Raw genomic sequence first — 24337 nt, 5'->3', positions numbered from 1 at the left:
CTTGTAATAATATTTATTTCCAGTCATATAAAATGTTCGACTAATACAGCATCCCTCTTTCAAGATGGAGGTGATAACGAGTGGGATAAAAGAGAGGTGATTTTTTTTAGGAGGGAGGGTATCAATGTTTGCCGCGTACATATTAACACCCTAGCCTGCTAGGAAGCCATGCACTCTTTCCAATTATAGTATCCAAAAATAGTGAAAATGAAGGTCTACAATTAGCCAAATTTTATAAGTTGTTAACTATATTTGGCAAGTTTAGAATTTTTTGATTATTTGTGACAATGTGTAGAATAGTTAGAAGATCATATCTACAAAAAATTAATGTCCTAATGATTTTGTGTTTACGTGTTAAGATAAAATATGTCAAGTAGAACCCTTCCCTTTTATTAATATCTTTCTTACAAAAAGAGATGTCATCAACACTCTCATCATCACTAAACTTGTCATACCCACAACATTCAAAAATCTCATGAAGAAATACACAGAAATAATTGAAAGCACAAATAATCCATTCACGAAATTTGTCTTAAATGAAGGAATGATTACAATAAAGTCATTTTGTATGTCTGAAAGATGAAAAAGAAGTTTATAAATAAAAAATGCAAAGTAAATTACAACAGTTTTCTAAAAGAATTTCTAATAATAAACAATAATTAATAGCAATAGAATAAATTACAATAATAACAATTTACAACGCAAACAACTAAATGCATTTCTAATAATTAATAGTTGAAGGGAGTAAAGAAGCTTTGGAGTTTGAAGAAGAAGTAGAAGGGAGTCTACAGCTGCTAGATAGAGAGAATGACGACTGTTTGGGAAGAAAGATATAAAGAGAAAAGAGAGAGATCGTGGGATACAAAGTGTTTTTGGTTATGTTATTATGTTTGGGAAGAGAAATGATTATGGCTTATTAAAGTCGGTATTAATGTGATTGGATTTTTTATTGTTCACCAAAATTAATAGGGGAGACGGAATGGGGAAGGAGCTGTATTTATGGTAATTAAAGTCTAATTTATAAATAATTAATATAGGCGTATAATTCATATATTGCGTGCATTTTTTTTTTTCTACTTGAATTTACACAAACACCCTCTTGTTCCCTATGTTAATCAAGGGCATAAACGGTAGTAAAAATTGAAATGACGAAACAGTCCTTTTTAAAGGGATTGAATAATTGGTTTGAATATTTTATCAAGGGTATTTAGTGGTAGAAAAAAGGATGGTACGGTCCAATTTAAAAGCTTGTGTTAATTATGGTGTACTCTACTAATTGAGATATGTTATTGTTTAAATTTAAATACCATGAGATTTTGACAGTCAACCTTAAAATTGGTTTCAATGTTTCATTACTCAAACCAAATTTTGATTTAAATCTGGTTGAAGTTGTTTTGTTTTAATTTCGTTTAACATTGTACTACTGATAATTCATGATTTAAGAGTTCAATTACTTAAGAGGACTAGTTGAATAGTTGTGTTATTTAGTTTCTGAATCTGTGTTGAATGGGTCGAACTCGGGTGATCTGGCTGAGTTGACTCTTTTTATGTGAAATCTTGGTTTAATGGGATGTGATAATGTTTTTACCTTGTCTCTTCACCGTTGTTACTATACATAAAAAGTCAACACTAATATGGCTTGTTGAGGAAGGAATATTCTCCAAGCCCGATCCATCATCTATCGAGAAAAGAAAAAGAATAAATAACGGCCCATAAGACAATATTGAGTTTTAATTTTGGTTTTAGTTAGAGTCGGCATATAATTATGGCTCAAGGACAGTTTTTGTTCAATGACATTTCTGCCCTCCACTTGATGATTTTGGGCAAAAACATATCACCAATTTGTTTGTTTGTTTTTTCTCTTTTATTTCTTTATTCGTCTCCCTCCACCAATTTTTGAGAATCAAATTTAATTACAAAGAATGGGTGATTCAGGTTTTAGAAACGAATTTACATGCATAATATTGTTTGCATGTGTGTTATACACATGCATAATGGTGTGTGCATGTGTGATATACACATACATAGTAGTATTTGCATGCGGTGTTATACACATGCATAATAATGTTTGCATGTCTATCATACAAATGCATAATAATGTTTGCATGTATATTAGACTACTACTCTTAAGTCTCAGCTTAAAAATATCATCGACGACAACAATATTGAAATCGAGATAAATCACACAGTTTATTAACATAAGATTTGAAGAGAAATTAAATTCAATTATATTGTTGTTCAATTGCTTGTTGAAATTGACCAAATTAGTTTTCAATCAACAATAACCTAGAATTGAAAAGTGAAAAAGTAGATTGTAAAGTGAGAAGAGCGTTTGTCATGAGAAAATAAAATGTTTTATCGCATCTTAAATCACTAATCACAACACACAAATCAACTAATTCAAACATAAAAACAATTATATCTAAAAAAAAAAAAAATTATAAGTTTATCGTTGAAGTTTGTTTTTGCTTTTTTTATGGAGAAGAAGGTAGATATTTGTCATGAGAGATATAATGAAGTTGATCAATATAATGAATTGATCGATAGAAGTAGAATAGAGGTTTGCAGAATAAGAATTTGCTCACATGAAAATTGGGTTGAGTCCGAAAATTTTCAATTTCTATTATGTATAAGAGGAGAAGGTTATTATTGGAAAAATAAATAATTGTTGATTTGTCCTAGAACCATAAATAAAAGTAATCTGGTACTACAACCATAATTATTTTTCAATTTGTAGGATTGGGGCTAATTTTGTGGAAAGAGAATTCAGTATGGCCCTTTCGGTTGCTTATGAGCCTGAAGCCCACAAATGCATGTATCGAATAGCTCAACCCCATCTCCTGGCCCATATTCATCAAAGCCCATTAAATCATCACCCAGCCTAAAGCCACCTTCTTCTTCCCATCTTTGAAGTTCAGTTCATCTCCTAAACCGTGGCTTATTCACTGGTGTGAACAATGCCAAGAGCAATTTAGCTCAAACAACGAATTCGGGAAACATCAGCAACAACATTTGATAAATGGACAGTGTTATGTTTGTTTTAAAGAGATAAGTGATTCAAAGAAGCTAGATGGGCACATATGGAGCCATGGGAAGAAGCTCAAGATGGAAGACAAAATAGATTATAGGTGTTCATATGACCATCTTCGCATGGATGTAAGTCTTTTCGATATTTGTTTGCTAGTTTAATTCGTTTTGTTGTGATTGTAATTTTTTTTTTAAATAGTATGCAAACAAGATTGAAGAATTGGAGCATCTCAAGAAAGAAAGAAAAGATCTAAAAGAAGAGTTAAAGAACATTAAGAACAAAAAGGTAATGAGTTTGATGATGGTTTATTACCTATTGATGAACATTTTTTAAATTATTTAAATTGACATCTTTAAATTTCAAATTGCAGAAGGACATGTTAATTCTTGCGACTGGAGATTCAATTTTTAAAGCTGCTGATCTCCTGCAATCGACATCGAATGTATTTTTTATGATTTAACAAGCTCCTCCTCTACTCAGAGAGAGGTAAAAAGTTTCCAAATCTTTATATATATATTATAGCTCTACCCTCTTCAATTGAGGAAGCATTTCTAGAGTGTCTACGTGTCATGGCTAATTAAGAAAAAATAAGAGAAAAAAATGTGTTAAGAGACCCATGAAATTAAAACACTGCGAAAAGATACCCAAAGAAAACCACAAAACCTCTTTTAGCAATACCAACCAATTTATATATCCTTTAATAGATACTGATCAAGTTAATTTTCGTTGTAACAGGTATGAAGCAGATGGAGCTACCTTGGTAAATGATATTGAAGCACATAAAAGAAGTTTCATTCTCCTTGAGGATGTTCCTCCAATATACACGGGTTGGATGGCTGTAGTTAGTGCACGCGATTGTAAGTGCATATGTCGGACGAGTTTTTGTTACTTTAGAAGAAATTATATACCATGACGCTATTATTGGTTATACTATATAGTAAGATTGTTGAAGATTCCTTATGTTAATTTGTTATGTTAATCTGTTTTGTCTTTCTGTCCTATGCAGTCAAAGGCTTGCGGATCTAGAGACACCCCTACCGCCTCACACCTAAGGCCACCTAAGCCCGCACTCTGGGGTGCCTACCCATAAACCACGATCCGAGAATCACCTAGACTCACCCTAGTCTAAGCTAACCAAATGCTCTGATACCAAACTGTCACACCCCGAATTTCGACAGAATTCGGAAAAACATTATTTGTCCCCGACTCTTCGATCTCCGAGGTGTGACGCACTCTCCACTTCCAAAAACCCATAAACAGTTTTTAAAATATGCGGATAATTAAAAACCAATAAAAATTTCAATTATACATAAGTCCTCTTCATTACAAAAATTCCCAATTAAGATTAGGTCAAAAATCTCTTTTCAATAACTCTTTAATTAAAATATACAAATGAGAATACAAAAACATTGTCTAGACTGAAAAGCTATATCACCTCAAGGGAAAAACAAAACGTATCCGGAGATGTAACGCTAATGCAAACCACAAGCAGCAGCCAACCTTCTTCAACACTAAACCTGTCAAAACTTATCAACTATGTTCATTGAATGAACACACCCGATAAGCAAACATGCAAATCGGGTCAGCATTATAAAAATGATGCTGGTGTGAGTAGCCCTAAAATACAAATATACTTATACATATATATACATAATCCACAAGGCGTTAGTTCCTCCACCGACGCCTTTAACTTTCAACGACTAATATAACATACTCAAGTACAATAATTAAGGTAGGTAGTTCCTCCATCGAAGCTTTTAACTTCTCACTAACCACACAACAAACTATACACATCATAAATAAGGCATGTAGTTCCTCCATCGAGCCTTAGGTTCTAACTAAACAAATAACCAACCAAACATATTACCATAATTAGATTATTTCGGGGCTTTCTTTGTGTGTCCCTAAAATCACGTCGTATCTATGTCTTACCTAGTTTCACGGCTACCACAATCGCTACCCAATGCCGAACATGTACATCCACATGCCTCCCTTACATAATGAGCCACTCCCGCGCGTAACCACCCTCGGGCGGGATGCCGCGACTGGGTAAATCCTCACACGGAAGCCAAATCTATGTAAGCACCGCCACTATTCGGCATAAAATATCGGCGTATCATCGTTCTATTTTGCGAACGGAATAATCAAGCCACTATTCGGGTACTCGCCAGAGAGGGCCATTCAATTTCTTGAAACGCGGAAGGGTCGCCGTAGGCCATTCAGATTAACTCAAACGCCGGAAGGGCCAATCACATGAGTTGTGGTAGTCGGGTTAGGATTTTCGTTCGTAATTTATTCGGTGTCATACATTAATGACTCATAAACATTTCTACTATATCACGTGCAGGTCAATTGCCTTATTGCACTAAGCCACAATATATAGAAATATCTCAATTATATCTCATAGTCACTTTCATTCTTTCACGTGCCAATATATTATTGCACTACGCCACAATCCCGTGGGCAAATATTCACCGATACTATATTAGCATCTCACATATAAAATAATGGAGTGTATATACATTTCTCCCAGATATTGTATTAATATAACTATCCCAGCATATTATATCATGTCACAATGCTTCAACGTATCGCATACATCTTTATTATAACGTATTAGGAATATAATGTCTCCTAACATCTCAATATCGTCACGTGTCAAAAATACACAACATCAATGTCAAATCTTTCTTAGACAATGACAACCAAAGTTATACAAGCTTCCACAGCATTTTATTACTACATATGTCCATATAATATACAACACAAAACGAAGCCTGATTAAAATCCACGATCCACAATCAAAGCCCAATATATATATGTTTTACACACTACTCACGTCAAATCTAAATTAGATAATGACCAACCAAGTTATACAATATCGATAATATTTTATTACTATATTAGTCCATATAAACAAAAGTGTGAAAAACTGGAAAAGTCAACATTCCACAGTCAAAGTCAACAGTCAAAGGTCAACGGTCAAAGTCAAGGTCAACATGTCATTGTCAAAGTCAACGGTCAACGATCAAAGTCAACATGTCATGGTCAAAGTCAAACTGTCCTGGTCAAAGTCAACATGTCATTGTCAAAGTCAACGGTCAAAGGTCAAAGTCAACATGTCATGGTCAAAGTCAAACTGTCCTGGTCAAAGTCAACATGTCATGGTCAAAGTCAAACTGGCGTTTCCGTGTTTGACAGGTCCAGGGTCATAGCCATGGTTCATGGCTAAGGTCAAAGGTGCATGGCTCATGAGCTCTGGCTAATTTAAGATGGTGGTTGGCCAAGCCCAAACCTTAGACCCGAAAGTCTAAACGCGTTGGAAGACCCATTTAGATATATTTTAAGTCCAATGGGTCGCCTCTTTAACAATATTAGAAGCGGGCCCAAAACTTATAATCGAACCGCCCAAGCGGTTAAGTGGTTCGGTCCAAAAATAATTGGATTCGGCCCAATCAAAACTTTAATATAAACTGGTCCACAAATTAATTTGAACCGCCAACACTTTAATTTGGGTCCCCCAAAGAAACAAAGGGAACGCCCAACATAACTAATGTGGTCCGAAAATTAAACTGAAATTTCGGCCCAACTACCACTGAAATTTCGGCCAAGCCAATAAAATTAGAACTGGTCCCAAACTTAATAAAAAAATCGGGCCCAAACAAAACAACCAAAATCGGGCCCAACCAAACAAATAAGAGGTTGGCCCAAACAACTAAACAAACCGGGCCCAAACAAAATAATAGAATTTGGCCCAAACCAAAACTTAACCCTTTCGGCCCAAGGCCCAAACCGAAATTTAGTTACTGTTCATCATCCCCTCCACCAACAGCCACCAAAATCCGGCCACCACAACCTCCAATCGGCCACCCATTTTGACCAATCGGTTTTACTCCTTGTACAAACCCCTACAACTTTACTAAAAACGAAATCCCCATATCTTAAACCCCCATATTCTCCAAAACTAGATCTGGGAGATCTTACCGCCGCCATTAATGCTTGTTACAAGCTTTTCCCAAGCATTAACAGCCCTCACTCGACCGCCACTACCACCCAACATCATCAAACAACCCATAACCATATCAAATAATCAACAAAACAATCAAAACATAAAAAACGATTCTTGGAGGGCGCCGGCATCGCCATTGATGGCGTCAACCACCTCCGACAGCCCTCACACAACTCCAACATCCACAACCAACAATCAAGTCCACACAAAAAGTTTACTGTCGGCGAGTTCTCCAGCGCCGCCATTAACACCTTGACAGAGTTCGAACAGTTTTCCCAAATCGACAAGATTTCGACAGTTTAATACAAAATCCGAAATTTAACAAAATTTAATAAAACCAATGGCACGAAGTCCAATACAATCGGATGATGAACAGTAAAAAACATAAACGGTATCGCCCGATATATGTAAACTACAAATCCGTGAAATAGCAAAATAGCTACTCACCAGATGAGCAATTTCGGCCGAATCCCTCGTCGTCCAACCGTCGGCTCAATGACTCCAGAAATCGAGCTCTCTCTCTCTCTGCCTCCATTTTTAATATTTAATTATTCTCGAACCCTATTTTTAGAAAAATGTGTTTATATACTTGGGTCCAAACCCAAGCCCAACACCGACTTCGGGCCCAAAACCGGCCCACGTATCCCGAAGTCCGATCCAAATGAATTTAGAAAATAAAATAATTTAATTAATTAATAAATAGAAAAATCGTATTTTAAAAATAAAATATGATTCAGCTATACACATCTCAAAAGAATCTCGGCCCCGAGATTCGATAAAGCTATACGAACAACTAACGTTGGTTATTAACTTAGAACATATACAAGAATGCACGTTGATTAAACTTAAGCAAGATAACATTGGTATTAATTATTTTTACATAATACCCGAATATATATCCTCATGCCATTACAAAACCTATTACAGTTTAACTGTCTATATTAAACCAAATTATTATTGTCATTTAAACGCAAGATAAATACATCATTTCTCATGAGCATGCAGTTTCTTGACACGTAGCAATCTTTATGAAAAAATTAATATTCTACTTAACTAATAAATAATATGGAGAAAGTTCATCCCGATATAAAACATTAGGGAGTCTTTCATATTATGCATAAAAGAAAATTAGTGTCCTAATACACTTAAAACAAAAATCACTCATGTCATTGATACTACAATAAACTTTATATTACTTTAGTCATGCTCTCAGGAATATTAAATTTTAAAACCACCCTTGAATCGATTCATGCTTGCAACTGGATCAAATATAGCACGATATCAAAAAATAATTTTTTCATATTCATGTATAAAAATCATATAGATCTGAAACAAAACAATTAAGAGTAAATACTCGAATATGCAAAAAAAAAATCATGTGAAACTAATTTAACAATATTAATCAATCATGTCATAATTTATAGGCACGACACACTTGTAAGACAAAATAAAAATCCGTTTGTTGTTGAAATACGATCATCATTATATTAAGACATCATCTACATAAATTCCAATATAGGTAAAAAAACAATTATCACCATTGTATTAATTAATCATTAATAACGTGACCTTTAGAAAACAACCTACACATGCATGTTTTCTTGGTAAAACAATTTTAATCATCACATACGCACGGTAATAGTTCCTCTATATATACAATAATATATAAACGTGTATACGCGCGGTATACACATCTCAAAAGAATACACGCGTGTATGCATAAAGTATACACACCTCAAAAAGAATACGTATATTTTATTTATTATACTTTCTATTTGTAATTAATCACCTCTAACAGATTAATCTCTTATACTTTAAAATACTATTCATCCATTAACGTTAATGCAGTGGAGGCGAGATAGTTCCTCCAACACTGAGGCAATTAGTTCCTTACTCAGTACGTCACAAAACCGTCAGATAATACAACTCATTCAATATAGATCAAAATATCTCATTATTTATTGAATAATAACATAACACTCAAATACAACGTTCAGGGCATTGTGTCGTCATACTTAATCCATACTCCGCGTGAAAATGATCACCAACAACAAAACCACACTATAGCAGCACACATCATTTTGATCAAATCCATCAATAATTAACATATTATACATATAACCACTCCTCATATGATAAGGAAAATAAAAACCATTCCATATTCACTCCACAAGTAACTAATATAAATATACACATTACACGCATTAAACAAATCAAGAAAAATATTGACTCTCTTTATTTCTATATCTCTTTCATTTTCGTTGTAAAAATAACCCAACTAGCGGAAATAGTTTTGAAAATAAAACTTCTTAAACACTACCCATAAACCACGATCCGAGAATCACCTAGACTCACCCTAGTCTAAGCTAACCAAATGCTCGATATTAAATCATGTCACACCGAATTTTATTGCAATTGGGAAAAATATTATTTGTCCCCGACTCTTCGATCTCCGAGGTGTGACGACTCTCCACTTCCAAAACCCATAAACAGTTTTAAAATATGCGGATAATTAAAAACCAATAAAAATTTCAATTATACATAAGTCCTCTTCATTACAAAAATTCCCAATTAAGATTAGGTCACAAATCTCTTTTCAATAACTTTTTTAATTAAAATATACAAATGAGAATACAAAAACATTGTCTAGACCGAAAAAGCTATATCACCTCAAGGAAAAACAAAAACGATCAGGAGATGTAACACTAATGCAAACCACAAGCGGCCTCAACCTTCTTCAACACTAAACTCGGTCAAAACTTATCAACTATGTTCATTGAATGAACACACCCGATAAGCAAACATGCAAATCGGGTCAAGATTATAAACAATCTTTGGTGTGAGTAGCCCTAAAATACAAATATACTTATACATATATATATACAATCCACAAGGCGGTTAGTTCCTCCACCGAGGCCTTTTAACTTTCAACGACTAATATAACATACTCAAGTACAATAATTAAGGCAGGTAGTTCCTCCAATCGGGCCTTTAACTTCTCACTAACCACACAACAAACTATACACATCATAAATAAGGCATGTAGTTCCTCCATCGATTCTTTAGGTTCTAACTAAACAAATAACCAACCAAACATATTACCATAATTAGATTATTTCGGGCTTTCTTTGTGTGTCCCTAAAATCACGTCAGATATCTATGTCTTACCTAGTTTCCCTGGCTACCACAATCGCTACCCAATGCTTAGAACATGTACATCCACATGCCTCCCTCATATAATGAGCCACTCCGTATGCGTAACCACCTGGCCGGGATGCCGCGACACCGTAAATCCTCACACGGAAGCCAAATCTATGTAAGACCGCCACTATTCGGCATATAAAATATCGCTCAGTATCATCGTTTCTATTTTTTAACGGAATAATCAAGCCACTATTCTATTACGCCAGAGGAGGCCATTCAGCTTTCTATCAAACGCCGTGAAGGAAGGCCATTCGCCAGATTAATCAAACGCCGAGGAAGGGCCAATCACATGAGTGGTAGTCGGGTTCTAGGATTTTGTTTACGTAATTTATTCGGTGTCATACATTAATGACTCATAAACATTTCTACTATATCACGTCGGTGTCAATTGCCTTATTGCACTAAGCCACAATATATAGAAATATCTCAATTATATCTCATAGTCACTTTCATTCTTTCACGTGCGATAATATATTATTGCACTACGCCACAATCAGGTGGGCAAATATTCACCGATACTATATTAGCATCTCACATATAAAATAATGGAGTGTATATACATTTCTCCCGTGATATTGTATTAATATAACTATCCCAAAGATATTATATCATGTCACAATGCTTCAACGTGATCGCATACATCTTTATTATAACGATTAGGAATATAATGTCTCCTAACATCTCAATATCGTCACGTGTCAAAAATATACAACATCAATGTCAAATCTTTCTTAGACAATGACAACCAAAGTTATACAAGCTTCCACAAAGATTTTATTACTACATATGTCCATATAATATACAACACAAAACGAAGACAATTAAAACAATCCACGGTCACAATCAAAGCCCAATATATATATGTTTTTACACACTACTCACGCCAAATCTAAATTAGATAATGACCAACCAAGTTATCAATATCGATAATATTTTATTACTATATTAGTCCATATAAACAAAAGTGTGAAAACTGGAAAAGTCAACATTCCACGATCAAAGTCAATGATCAAAAGGTCAACGGTCAAAGTCAAGGTCAACATGTCATTGTCAAAGTCAACGGTCAACGATCAAAGTCAACACATGTCATGGTCAAAGTCAAACTGTCTCCGGTCAAAGTCAACATGTCATTGTCAAAGTCAACGGTCAAAGGTCAAAGTCAACATGTCATGGTCAAAGTCAAACCGCTCCGGTCAAAGTCAACATGTCATGGTCAAAGTCAAACCGGCGTTTCGTTTGTTGTTTGACAGGTCAGGTCATAGCCATGGTTCATGGCTAAGGTCAGGTCGTATTTACTCGTATGAAGCTCATGGCTAAGATCATGGTTCGGACCCAACCGCCAAGTTCCAAACCTTAACCCGAAAAGTCTAAACGTTGGAAGACCCATTTAGATATATTTTAAGTCCAATGGGTGGCCTCGACAATATTAGAAGCGGGCCCAAAACTTATCTCGAACCGCCCAAACACGGTTAAGTGGTTCGGGTCCAAAATAATGGATTCGCCCAATCAAAACTTTAATATAAACCGGTCCACAAATTAATTTGAACCGGCCCAACACTTTAATTTGGGTCGCCCAAAGAAACAAAGGAACTCGCCCAACATAACTAATGTGGTCCGAAAAAATTAAACCGAAATTTCGCCCAACTACCATCAAATTTCGCCAAGCCAATAAAATTAGAACTGGTCCCAAACTTAATAAAAAAATCGGGCCCAAACAAAACAACCAAAATCGGGCCCAACCAAACAAATAAGAGGTTGGCCCAAACAACTAAACAAACCGGGCCCAAACAAAATAATAGAATTTGGCCCAAACCAAAACTTAACCCCTTTCGCCCAAGGCCCAAACCGAATTTAGTTCTCGTTCATCATCCCCTCCACCAACAGCCACCAAAATCCGGCCACCACAACCTCCAATCGGCCACCCATTTTGACCAATCGGTTTTACTCCTTGTACAAACCCCTACAACTTTACTAAAAACGAAATCCCCATATCTTAAACCCCATATTCTCCAAAACTAGATCGGGAGATCTTCGCCGGCCGCCATTAATGCTTGTTACAAGCTTTTTCCCAAGCATTAACAGCCCTCACTCGACCGCCACTACCACCCAACATCATCAAACAACCCATAACCATATCAAATAATCAACAAAACAATCAAAACATAAAAACGATTTATTGGAGGGCGCGCCCGGCGTCGCCATTGATGGCGCCAACCACCTCCGGCGACCCTCACACAACTCCAACATCCACAACCAACAATCAAGTCCACACAAAAGTTCTTGGCGAAGTTCTCTCCGCCGCCATTAACACCTTGACAGAGTTCGAACAGTTTTCCCAAATCGACAAGATTTCGACAGTTTAATACAAAATCCGAAATTTAACAAAATTTAATAAAACCAATGGCACGAAGTCCAATACAATCGGATGATGAACAGTAAAAAAACATAAACAGTATACGCCGATATATGTAAACTACAAATCCGGTGAAATAGCAAAATAGCTACTCACCTGTATGAACAGCTCGACGAATCCCTCGTCGTCCGAACCGTCGCGCTCCAACGCTCCCGAAATCCAGCTCTCTCTCTCTCTGCCTCCATTTTTAATATTTAATTATTCTCTGAACCCTATTTTCTAGAAAAATGTGTTTATATACTTGGGTCCGAAACCCAAGCCCAACACCGACTCGGGCCCAAAACCAGGCCCACGTATCCCGAGTCCGATCCGACGAATTTAGAAAATAAAATAATTTAATTAATTAATAAATAGAAAAATATTTATTTAAAAATATGTAAATTCTACTATACATATCTCAAAAGAATCTCGTCCGAGATTCGTATAAAGCTATACGAACAACTAACGTTGGTTATTAACTTAGAACATATACAAGAATGCACGTTGATTAAACTTAAGCAAGATAACATTGGTATTAATTATTTTTACATAATACCCGAATATATATCCTCATGCCATTACAAAACCTATTACAGTTTAACTGTCTATATTAAACCAAATTATTATTGTCATTTAAACGCAAGATAAATACATCATTTCTCATGAGCATGCAGTTTCTTGACACGTAGCAATCTTTATGAAAAAATTAATATTCTACTTAACTAATAAATAATATGGAGAAAGTTCATCCCGATATAAAACATTAGGGAGTCTTTCATATTATGCATAAAAGAAAATTAGTGTCCTAATACACTTAAAACAAAAATCACTCATGTCATTGATACTACAATAAACTTTATATTACTTTAGTCATGCTCTCAGGAATATTAAATTTTAAAACCACCCTTGAATCCTAATTCATGCTTGCAACTGGATCAAATATAGCACGTATCCAAAAAAAATAATTTTTTTCATATTCATGTATAAAAATCATATAGACTGAAACAAAACAATTAAGAGTAAATACTCGAATATGCAAAAAAAATCATGTGAAACTAATTTAACAATATTAATCAATCATGTCATAATTTATAGGCACGACACACTTGTAAGACAAAATAAAAATCCGTTTGTTGTTGAAATACGATCATCATTATATTAAGACATCATCTACATAAATTCCAATATAGGTAAAAAACAATTATCACCATTGTATTAATTAATCATTAATAACGTGACCTTTAGAAAACAACCTACACATGCATGTTTTCTTGGTAAAACAATTTTAATCATCACATACGCACGGTAATAGTTCCTCTATATATACAATAATATATAAACGTGTATACGCAGGTATACACATCTCAAAAAGAATACACGTGTATACGCAAGTATACACACCTCAAAAAGAATACACGTATATTTTATTTATTATACTTTCTATTTGTAATTAATCACCTCTAACAGATTAATCTCTTATACTTTACAATACTATTCATCCATTAACGTGTACGAGTGAGGCGAGATAGTTCCTCCAACACTGAGGCAATTAGTTCCTTACTCAGTACGTCACAAAACCGTCAGATAATACAACTCATTCAATATAGATCAAAATATCTCATTATTTATTGAATAATAACATAACACTCAAATACAACGTTCACAGACAGGTCGTCATACTTAATCCATACTCCACGTGAAAATGATCACCAACAACAAAACCACACTATAGCAGCACACATCATTTTGATCAAATCCATCAATAATTAACATATTATACATATAACCACTCCTCATATGATAAGGAAAATAAAAACCATTCCATATTCACTCCACAAGTAACTAATATAAATATACACATTACACGTACAAACAAATCAAGAAAAATATTGACTCTCTTTATTTCTATATCTCTTTCATTTTCTTTGTAAAAATAACCCAACTAGCGGAAATAGTTTTGAAAATAAAACTTCTTAAACACTACCCATAAACCACGATCCGAGAATCACCTAGACTCACCCTAGTCTAAGCTAACCAAATGCTCTGATACCAAACTGTCACACCCCGAATTTCGACAGAATTCGGAAAAATATTATTTGTCCCCGACTCTTCGATCTCCGAGGTGTGACGCACTCTCCACTTCCAAAAACCCATAAACAGTTTTTAAAATATGCGGATAATTAAAAACCAATAAAAATTTCAATTATACATAAGTCCTCTTCATTACAAAAATTCCCAATTAAGATTAGGTCACAAATCTCTTTTCAATAACTTTTTAATTAAAATATACAAATGAGAATACAAAAACATTGTCTAGGACCGAAAAGCTATATCACCTCAAGGAAAAACAAAACGATCAGGAGATGTAACGCTTAATGCAAACCACAAGCAAGAGCCTAACCTTCTTCAACACTAAACTGTCAAAACTTATCAACTATGTTCATTGAATGAACACACCCGATAAGCAAACATGCAAATCGGTTGCAAGATTATAAACAAATCTTGGTGTGAGTAGCCCTAAAATACAAATGTACTTATACATATATATACACAATCCACAAGGCGGTTAGTTCCTCCACCGAAGCTTTAACTTTCAACGACTAATATAACATACTCAAGTACAATAATTAAAATGGTAGTTCCTCCATCGGTATTTTAACTTCTCACTAACCACCACAACAAACTATACACATCATAAATAAGGCATGTAGTTCCTCCATCGAGGCTTTTAGGTTCTAACTAAACAAATAACCAACCAAACATATTACCATAATTAGATTATTTCGGGCTTTCTTTTTGTGTCCCTAAAATCACGTCGTATCTATGTCTTTACCTAGTTTCCCGGCTACCACAATCGCTACCCAATGCCGAACATGTACATCCACATGCCTCCCTTTACATAATGAGCCACTCGATGCGTAACCACCCGGCGGGATGCCGCGACACCGTAAATCCTCACACGGAAGCCAAATCTATGTAAGACCGCCACTATTCGCATATAAAATATCAAGCGATCATCGTTCTATTTTGCGAACGGAATAATCAAGCCACTATTCGCCTACGCCGGGAGGCCATTCGGCTTTCTTGAACGCCCGGTAGGGTCAGCCAGTAGGCCATTCGGATTAAGCGAAACGTAGGAAGGGCCAATCACATGAGTTGTGGTAGTCGGTTCTAGGATTTTCGTTACGTAATTTATTGGTGTCATACATTAATGACTCATAAACATTTCTACTATATCGCGTCGCGGGTCAATTGCCTTATTGCACTAAGCCACAATATATAGAAATATCTCAATTATATCTCATAGTCACTTTCATTCTTTCACGTGCCAATATATTATTGCAGACTACGCCACAATCCAGGTGGGCAAATATTCACCGATACTATATTAGCATCTCACATATAAAATAATGGAGTGTATATACATTTCTCCCAGGATATTGCATTAATATAACTATCAAAGATATTATATCATGTCACAATGCTTCAACGATCGCATACATCTTTATTATAGCGTATTAGGAATATAATGTCTCCTAACATCTCAATATCGTCCGATGTCAAAATACACAACATCAATGTCAAATCTTTCTGAAATAATGACAACCAAAGTTATACAAGCTTCCACAGCATTTTATTACTACATATGTCCATATAATATACAACACAAAACGTAGCACAATTAAACAGTCCACAGTCCACAATCAAAGCCCAATATATATATGTTTTACACACTACTCACGTCAAATCTAAATTAGATAATGACCAACCAAGTTATACAATATCGATAATATTTTATTACTATATTAGTCCATATAAACAAAAGTGTGAAAAACTGGAAAAGTCAACATTCCACAGTCAAAGTCAACAGTCAAAGGTCAACGGTCAAAGTCAAGGTCAACATGTCATTGTCAAAGTCAACGGTCAACGATCAAAGTCAACATGTCATGGTCAAAGTCAAACTAAATCTGGGTCAAAGTCAACATGTCATTGTCAAAGTCAACGGTCAAAGGTCAAAGTCAACATGTCATTGTCAAAGTCAAACCGTCTCCGGTCAAAGTCAACATGTCATGGTCAAAGTCAAACCGTCTCCGGTCAAAGTCAACATGTCATGGTCAAAGTCAAACCTGGCGTTTAAGGTGTTTGACAGTTCAGGTCATAGCCATGGTTCATGGCTAAGGTCTAAGTGTCGCATGGCTCATGAGCTCTCGTACGGCTAAGGTCATGGTTGGACCTAATCGCCAAGCCCCAAACCTTAACCCGAAAAGTCTAAACGTTGGAAGACCCATTTAGATATATTTTAAGTCCAATGGACCGCCCCGCAACAATATTAGAAGCGGGCCCAAAACTTATCTTGAACCGCCCAAACAAGTTAAGTGGTTCGGTCCAAAAATAATTGGATTCGCCCAATCAAAACTTTAATATAAACCGGTCCACAAATTAATTTGAACTCGCCCAACACTTTAATTTTAATCGCCCAAAGAAACAAAGGAACCGCCCAACATAACTAATGTGGTCCGAAAATTAAACCGAAATTTCGCCCAACTACCATTGAAATTTCGCCAAGCCAATAAAATTAGAGGCGGTCCCAAACTTAATAAAAAATCGGGCCCAAACAAAACAACCAAAATCGGGCCCAACCAAACAAATAAGAGGTTGGCCCAAACAACTAAACAAACCGGGCCCAAACAAAATAATAGAATTTGGCCCAAACCAAAACTTAACCCTTTCGGCCCAAGGCCCAAACCGAATTTAGTTCTCGTTTCATCATCCCTCCACCCATGACCCAAAATCCGCCACCACAACCTCCAATCGGCCACCCATTTTGACCAATCGGTTTTACTCCTTGTACAAACCCCTACAACTTTACTAAAAACGAAATCCCCATATCTTAAACCCCCATATTCTCCAAAACTAGATCTGGGAGATCTTACCGCCGCCATTAATGCTTGTTACAAGCTTTTCCCAAGCATTAATGACCTCTTTCGACCGCCACTACCACCCAACATCATCAAACAACCCATAACCATATCAAATAATCAACAAAACAATCAAAAACATAAAAAAAACGATTTACTGGAGGACGTCTGGCGTGCCGCCATTGATGGCGTCAACCACCTCCGACAGCCCTCACACAACTCCAACATCCACAACCAACAATCAAGTCCACACAAAAAGTTTACTGGCGAGTTCTCCAGCGCCGCCATTAACACCTTGACAGAGTTCGAACAGTTTTCCCAAATCGACAAGATTTCGACAGTTTAATACAAAATCCGAAATTTAACAAAATTTAATAAAACCAATGGCACGAAGTCCAATACAATCGGATGATGAGCGAAAAAAACATAAGCAAGATATCTGCCCGATATATATAAAACTACAAACCGTGAAATAGCAAAATAGCTACTCACCAGATGAGCATTTTCGACGAATCCCCCTCGTCGTCCGAACCGCTCAAGGCGCTCGAAATCCCTCTCTCTCTCTCTCTGCCCATTTTTAATATTTAATTATTCTCGAACCCTATTTTCAGAAAAATGTGTTTTATATACTTGGGTCCAAACCCAAGCCCAACACCGACTTCGGCCCAAAACCAGGCCCACGTATCCCGAGTCCGATCCGATGAATTTAGAAAATAAAATAATTTAATTAATTAATAAATGAAAAAATAATTATTTTAAAATATGGAATTCTGCCTATTTTCTATCGATTGGAGAAGAGAGGAAGAAGGAGTTTAAGTGTTTAACACTACTTTAACAAATAAAAATTGTTATATCTTTTTTATTTTTTTTCTCACACATGTTATTGATTTGTTTACGTTATTTCATATGATCCAAACTTTATCTTTTTTCTTTCTTGAATAGTCTTTGCACAAATTTGAAACTTCAATAGATTTATTTAACAAAAAAATTGCGAATATAGAGAGAGAGAATGCAGAATAATTCTACACCAAATAAAACAAATAAAACAATCATTATCCAACAGTGTAAAATAAATGAAAAACAATAGTGGGTTTTGGTTTTAATTTTTTTCTTTATTTCCCCACTAATAAATCAATAGTGGAAAATGATTGGATTATATTGTTGGGCCCCTTGGGCTACGGGCCCTAAGCGGAGGCCTACTTTACTATATGGTTGAGCCGGCCCTGAAAGTGACGGTTTTGGACTGGCGGGAAGACAAACTTTCGTGGCCAATGATTCATTCAAAGTACAGGCTCCACGTCTGACTGGTGAGGACTGGTCTTTCAAATTACAGCGGTACAGGTAATTTAGGTCCTCTTCAGTTTCTGCTTAATAGGTGGTAAGCATCTGGACTCCTTACATAATGAAGGTTATCAGCTTCATGTCGATTTCCTCTGAACATTACCTCATGGAAGCCCTGCTACTGAGAAAAGAATATGATTTTTTGGTACTCGATCTGTATAACGCTTATAAAGTTATAAGGTTCCTTCTTTCAAATTTAGTTTCTTGTGGGTTTGAACTTAAACAATTTTATAATTATTAAGGATTCTATATCTTGTAGGTTACTCTGAGTCTGTGATGCACATAATGTGCGACGTTTCTCATTCCTGAGCTACAGTATATGAGCCTTTGCTCATTACGTTTATTAAGGAATCTATATGAAGTTATTTTCCTTACAACTTTATTTACTTACATACATTTACATAACTAAAGAACGATATTGACAAAGTCATAAATATGGATACACATGTGCTCAATTCCTTGATTGACTTGTAATCTAAATGTGGATGTGTGGATGAAAGTTATCGAGTGTTCCAACGTTTCAAGGACATTGTGTCATACAATGGTATGATTTCAGGTTTTGCAAACTATGGGCATGTTGAATATGCCCTGAAACTTTTTGAAGAGTTGTTGACAAGTGGCCTGCGGTCAGATCAGACCACTTTTTGTGGTGTCTTAACAGCATGTAGCCTGCATCCGTGCAGGGTTGCTAGGTACAGGATGCAACTATGCAAGTACTCCGCATGTCCGAAGACTACGGGGTAGAGCGCTCGGTGGATCATTGTGGACGCCTGGTTGATCTCCTTGGCCGGGAAGGACATGTTGAGGAAGCATGTGATCTAGTAAGAAATATGGAGGTTCAGCCTCACGTTGGTGTTTGGGGTGCTCTGCTTGCGGCATCTGGGGTTCTGGGGTTTACCACAATGTTGAAATTGGCAAAATTGCTGCAGAGAAGCTTTTCATTATGGAGCCTGAGAATCGTGGTAATTATGCAATATTGTCCAACATCTATCCTGCAGCAAATAGGTGGAATGATGTTGCGAAAGTCAGACGTTGGATGAATACAAGCGGAGCGGACAAAAGAGCAGGGTCCAGTGGATAGAAACAGACGGTATGGTCCAGGAATTCTTCAATGCTGTTGATACTTGTCTTCAATACGAGGATATGTATGCACACTCGAGGCATATATCTTTGGATTTGATTTTAATTAGATACCGAATCTGATTTTAGTGTGGACGAGAAATCATGAAGCTGTTACAAGTGAGCTTGTACCTATTAAGTAAAATAATGAACTAGTGGACTTGCGGGACAGCAAATTTGTCTAAATAAGCCATTGGATTACAAGGATGCAGTCGAATTCACGAATTGTAGATGGTTCCACGTCTTGGAGTTCGTCTCTTCAGGAGCAACACTTCAAAGGTTTGTAGTCAAGTATGATATTGTACTGAAAAGCAAGAAGTTAGTATGAGATTGTTGAGGTGATCTATTTACGAGACACAATCTGCTTGTAACTGGGAACGAGGATCAAACCTGCTGACCTTAATGATATACAGAAGGTATGTCTTATTCTATTGGACGCAATGCACTTGCTTAGGGGAAACTTTTTTTTGCTAAAGATTCAGGGGAAACTTGAAATGCAAATGTACCTATGTTATATACTTATATCTAGGACTGACAAGTACTTGCTTCATTCTTTGCTCCATTCTTGTGCTAACTTTTGCATATTGAGTTGTCTTTTTAGGACTTTGGAAAACTACCTCTGAATGGGCATTACCAGTTTTTTTTTTTTTTTTTTTTTTTGAATAAGTTTTAAGGTTATGGCTGACCTCTACCTGTATTAATATCTTAAGAAAATTTCTCCATTTTTGTCCTCCTCAATAAGTTTCATAAGCTTCTGACTTAAGGGAGGGACAAAATACTCAGTTATATCTTCAGTAGCCAAGGAAGCTAGATGATCGGCTGCCCTATTGGCTTCCCTAAATACTCAGTTACACTATTTGGTTAAACCTTCCTACCATCTCCAAAATTGCTGCCGCAATCTCTGCACAATACCATGGTGGCTTTTCTTGCCTCTAAAGCACTTTTATGGCCATTAAAGAATCAGAAGCTACTTACTTGTTCAGATCCAACCGGTTTTCTTGCCTAGGACTATGTTATAGCCTAATTTATACCCATCAAGCCCATTGGTCCGTGGAGTGATAGCTGAATGGGCCTGGGCCGAAGGGGGCAGTAAACGCGTGGAGCGCTAGGGACAGCAAGATGGAAAAGACGATCCATGGTTGGTAAGAGACCAGGAGGTGAGTGTTAGAACTTAGAAAAGAGAGAGCGAGTATAGAAGGGCGAATGAGATTTTAGGTCATAACAGAATATATATGGTTTTATTCGTAAGCTTTGCTTAGAAAAGATGGAAGGATTGAGATTGTAATAATATTTATTTCCAGTCATATGAAATGTTCGACTAATACACCAGCCCTCTTTCTTATACATTCATCAGTACTCATGATGAAGAAATTAAATGGGGAGTTGAGCGGGACAAGAGAGATGGTTTTTTTTGGAGGGAGGGTATCAATGCTTGCCGGCTGCCGCGTACATATTAACACCCTATCCTGCTAGGAAGCCATGCACTCCTTCCAATTTTATTAATATCTTTCTTACAAAAAAGAGATGTAATCAACACTCTCATCAACACTAACCTTGTCTTACCTACAAGATAAAAAAATCTCAGGAAGAAGAAACACACAGAAATAATTGAAAGCACAAATAATCCATTCACGAAATTTGTCTTAAATGAAGGAATGATTACAATAGAGTCATTTTGTATGTCTGAAAGATGAAAAAAGTTTATAAATAAATAATGCAAAGTAAATTACAACAGTTTTCCAAAAGAATTTCTAATAATAAACAATAACTAATAGCAATAGAATAAATTACAAGAATAACAATTTACAACGCAAACAACTAAATGCATTTATACTATATTTCTTACAGGTGCATTTAAGCATATGATGCTATCAGGGGTTCTCTTCTATCTTCTCTGCATGTTCTGCTGTAAAAGCCAAACAGCGCTAACTGCACTACTCCCAGCAAGGTTCCAATTCCATTTGGGACCTGAAGGTTCAAATAAGTTGGAGCTAATTAATGACATGAATAATAAGCACTAGAAGCGTGAAACGAACAATCAACATGCTACAAAAGTCTGTATGATAAAAAGCAAACCAATAAATCTGGTTACAAGGCACTTACAAAGATGAATCCGTCCTCCTTTAGAACTCCATACACAAAAAATGAGATGCTCATCAAGAACGTTGAAAGGGAAAGGTAAAATGGCATGAACTCTATGCTCCTTGTCCGGATCACCAATTTCTAAAAACATATATATCAAGAAAAAACATGAATTATGAACAAGAAATAGCATTGAAAAGTTTCCGTAGTCCTTCCAAAGAGGGTGTCAAAGAAAAAGCAAACTGCAATTAATGTTTATATACATACAATTATAAACAAGGGCGAGGCAAACATGGAAATAAGAGAAACAACACTCAAACAGCCAACGAACATCTGCCGCATATGATGGTCCAAGACTTTTAGGCTTACAACTACGATGATTGCAAATACTCCAAAAACTGCAAGCAAAAATCCTGTCATTTTCACCTGCCACAAAGTTTCACATGAAAAGCTTAATAGGTATAATAGCATAACCAAAATACATTAAAGATTCAAAGTTGACTTGGTGTAAAAACTATATACACAACTAGCAAACGAGAGAAAGAATTACCTTTTTTGCTTTCTCTGCATATACAATGAAGAGGATTACATATACTAATTGGAAAACTGCTCCAATAGAATTGACAGTAGCAACTAGTATAACACCATGTGAAACAATGGGCATGCCATACCAAAGGCAGATCAAGCAGTTCAAGAGACTATATACATAAGGCAATCCTGAGAACTGTTCCGTCGAGCGGTTAGTCAGGATTCTTCTAAATGTGTGTCTGGAGAAGAAAAAACACCAAATTACTAAGGAAATACACATTTCTTGCCAAATTTAGTGTAACACGAGTTACTGCAAACTTACATTGGTGACACAAACAGCACAAAAGCAAATAGGTTCCCTGCAATCAACGAAACTTGTATCAAACATCTCCTTCTCTAGCTTAATCAATCTAAGTCCAACGAAACTGAGCAAAATTCCTATACATTCTTCCAACAATGCCATTAATCAGTATAGTCATATAAACAGTTCTACATCTCCATAAAAGTGTAATGCCTCCTGTTCTTCTTTTCTAACTAACCACAAAAGTCCAAATAAAACCACACATAATTCAAGTTCAACTCTATAAATTCTCTTCATTTAAAGCCAACTCAACCAACCTTAACCTTCCACTTCTCATTTAGCAAATTCAAAATGTACCCTCTTCTCCATCAACAACACTAACACTCGTAATGCTAAAATCAACTCTTAAAAACATGATACTCACTCAAAATTCTTCATTGTTATTCCAAAAACAGAACTAAAAACCAATACAGAATGCTAGTCCAAAACAAGACATGGGCACTCTTATTTCAACTCCAGAGAACAAAAAACAACCCAAAATGAAATAAACTATAATAACTTTGCAAGAAAAAAATGAGAGAAATAGAAGTACCGGCGATTCCAGCTGCATCACTGTAAAATGAGTATGTGGAAAGAAACCCGGAAGAAGAAAACATCAAAAGATTTGATTGTACAGATGAAAACAAAAGTTGCTGGAAATGTCTCTCCTTAACTTGCACTTCCCCTTAAAAAATTACAAACTTTTTCTTCTTATTTTTAATGTTTCTCTCTCTCTCACATCATGTCTGATAAAAGGTTGGCCTATATATAAGGACGGCTCCTTCTCATCCTCTGGAAATAGATTTTATTATTAATGGTAAGATAGCCAACTAGGCAACAACTTCTTTTTGAATTCTTTTCTAATTTTAATTTTTAATTTTTAGATAGAGTTTGGTTATTTGATAATTCATTGCTTAGTTATTAGTTATCAATTCATACTTTGCAAATACAATTCGTACGGTTGAAATGATCTGGTCAAATTTCTTATAAACACGCAAATATTATGTAATTTTCTCTGTGGATGTACAAGGGCTAAGTATACTTGGAAATGTGAGTTTCAGCATTAAGGACTACACGTCTATAACACATAATAAAAGTGTTATTTTTAGGAATTCCATATTTTTAATACAAATATGTTACTGCAAATCTTAGAGGGAATCAGGGCACATGTATTAATTTTATTTATTAATTCTCTGACTGACAAACATCCCTTCATTTATTAATTTTATTTTTTGTGTGTGGGGATTTTAATGGGGTCGTTAGAGATGAACAATTAGAAGGCCTCCAGATGTCATCTTGTCGCAGTAGACAAATGTTGTGATTCTTTCTGAGTTTAAATCAGTTTAGGTTTTGTGGTTTCTTGTTCAAGGCTTTG

General features: G+C 35.8%; 1 protein-coding gene across 2 annotated transcripts; it reads right to left on the bottom strand.

Moving 5' to 3' along the window:
- Positions 1-562: 562 nt before the first annotated feature.
- Positions 563-24014, bottom strand: LOC147518909 (bidirectional sugar transporter SWEET2a-like). Of its 2 annotated transcripts, none has more exons than XM_086590615.1 (7): positions 23516-24014; positions 22945-22981; positions 22645-22861; positions 22362-22520; positions 22116-22235; positions 21859-21980; positions 563-721 (listed from the first exon to the last, which is right to left on the bottom strand). In XM_086590615.1, the coding sequence occupies exons 1-6, from the start codon at positions 23577-23579 to the stop codon at positions 21867-21869; spliced, it is 711 nt and encodes a 236-aa protein (XP_086446741.1). In that variant the 5' UTR covers positions 23580-24014; the 3' UTR covers positions 563-721; positions 21859-21866. The 2 variants fall into 2 exon arrangements, with proteins under 2 accessions (XP_086446741.1, XP_086446742.1); XM_086590616.1 differs by lacking the exon at positions 563-721 and adding an exon at positions 21286-21575 and having other exon boundaries at positions 23516-23747.
- Between the last annotated feature and the right edge of the window lie 323 nt (positions 24015-24337).

Source organism: Coptis chinensis, chromosome 2 (assembly GCF_015680905.1).
Source record: "Coptis chinensis isolate HL-2020 chromosome 2, ASM1568090v1, whole genome shotgun sequence".
NCBI classification, from domain to species: Eukaryota; Viridiplantae; Streptophyta; class Magnoliopsida; order Ranunculales; family Ranunculaceae; genus Coptis; species Coptis chinensis.
Note: the sequence above shows the minus strand (reverse complement) of the source record. Positions and strands in the feature narration are given on the sequence as shown.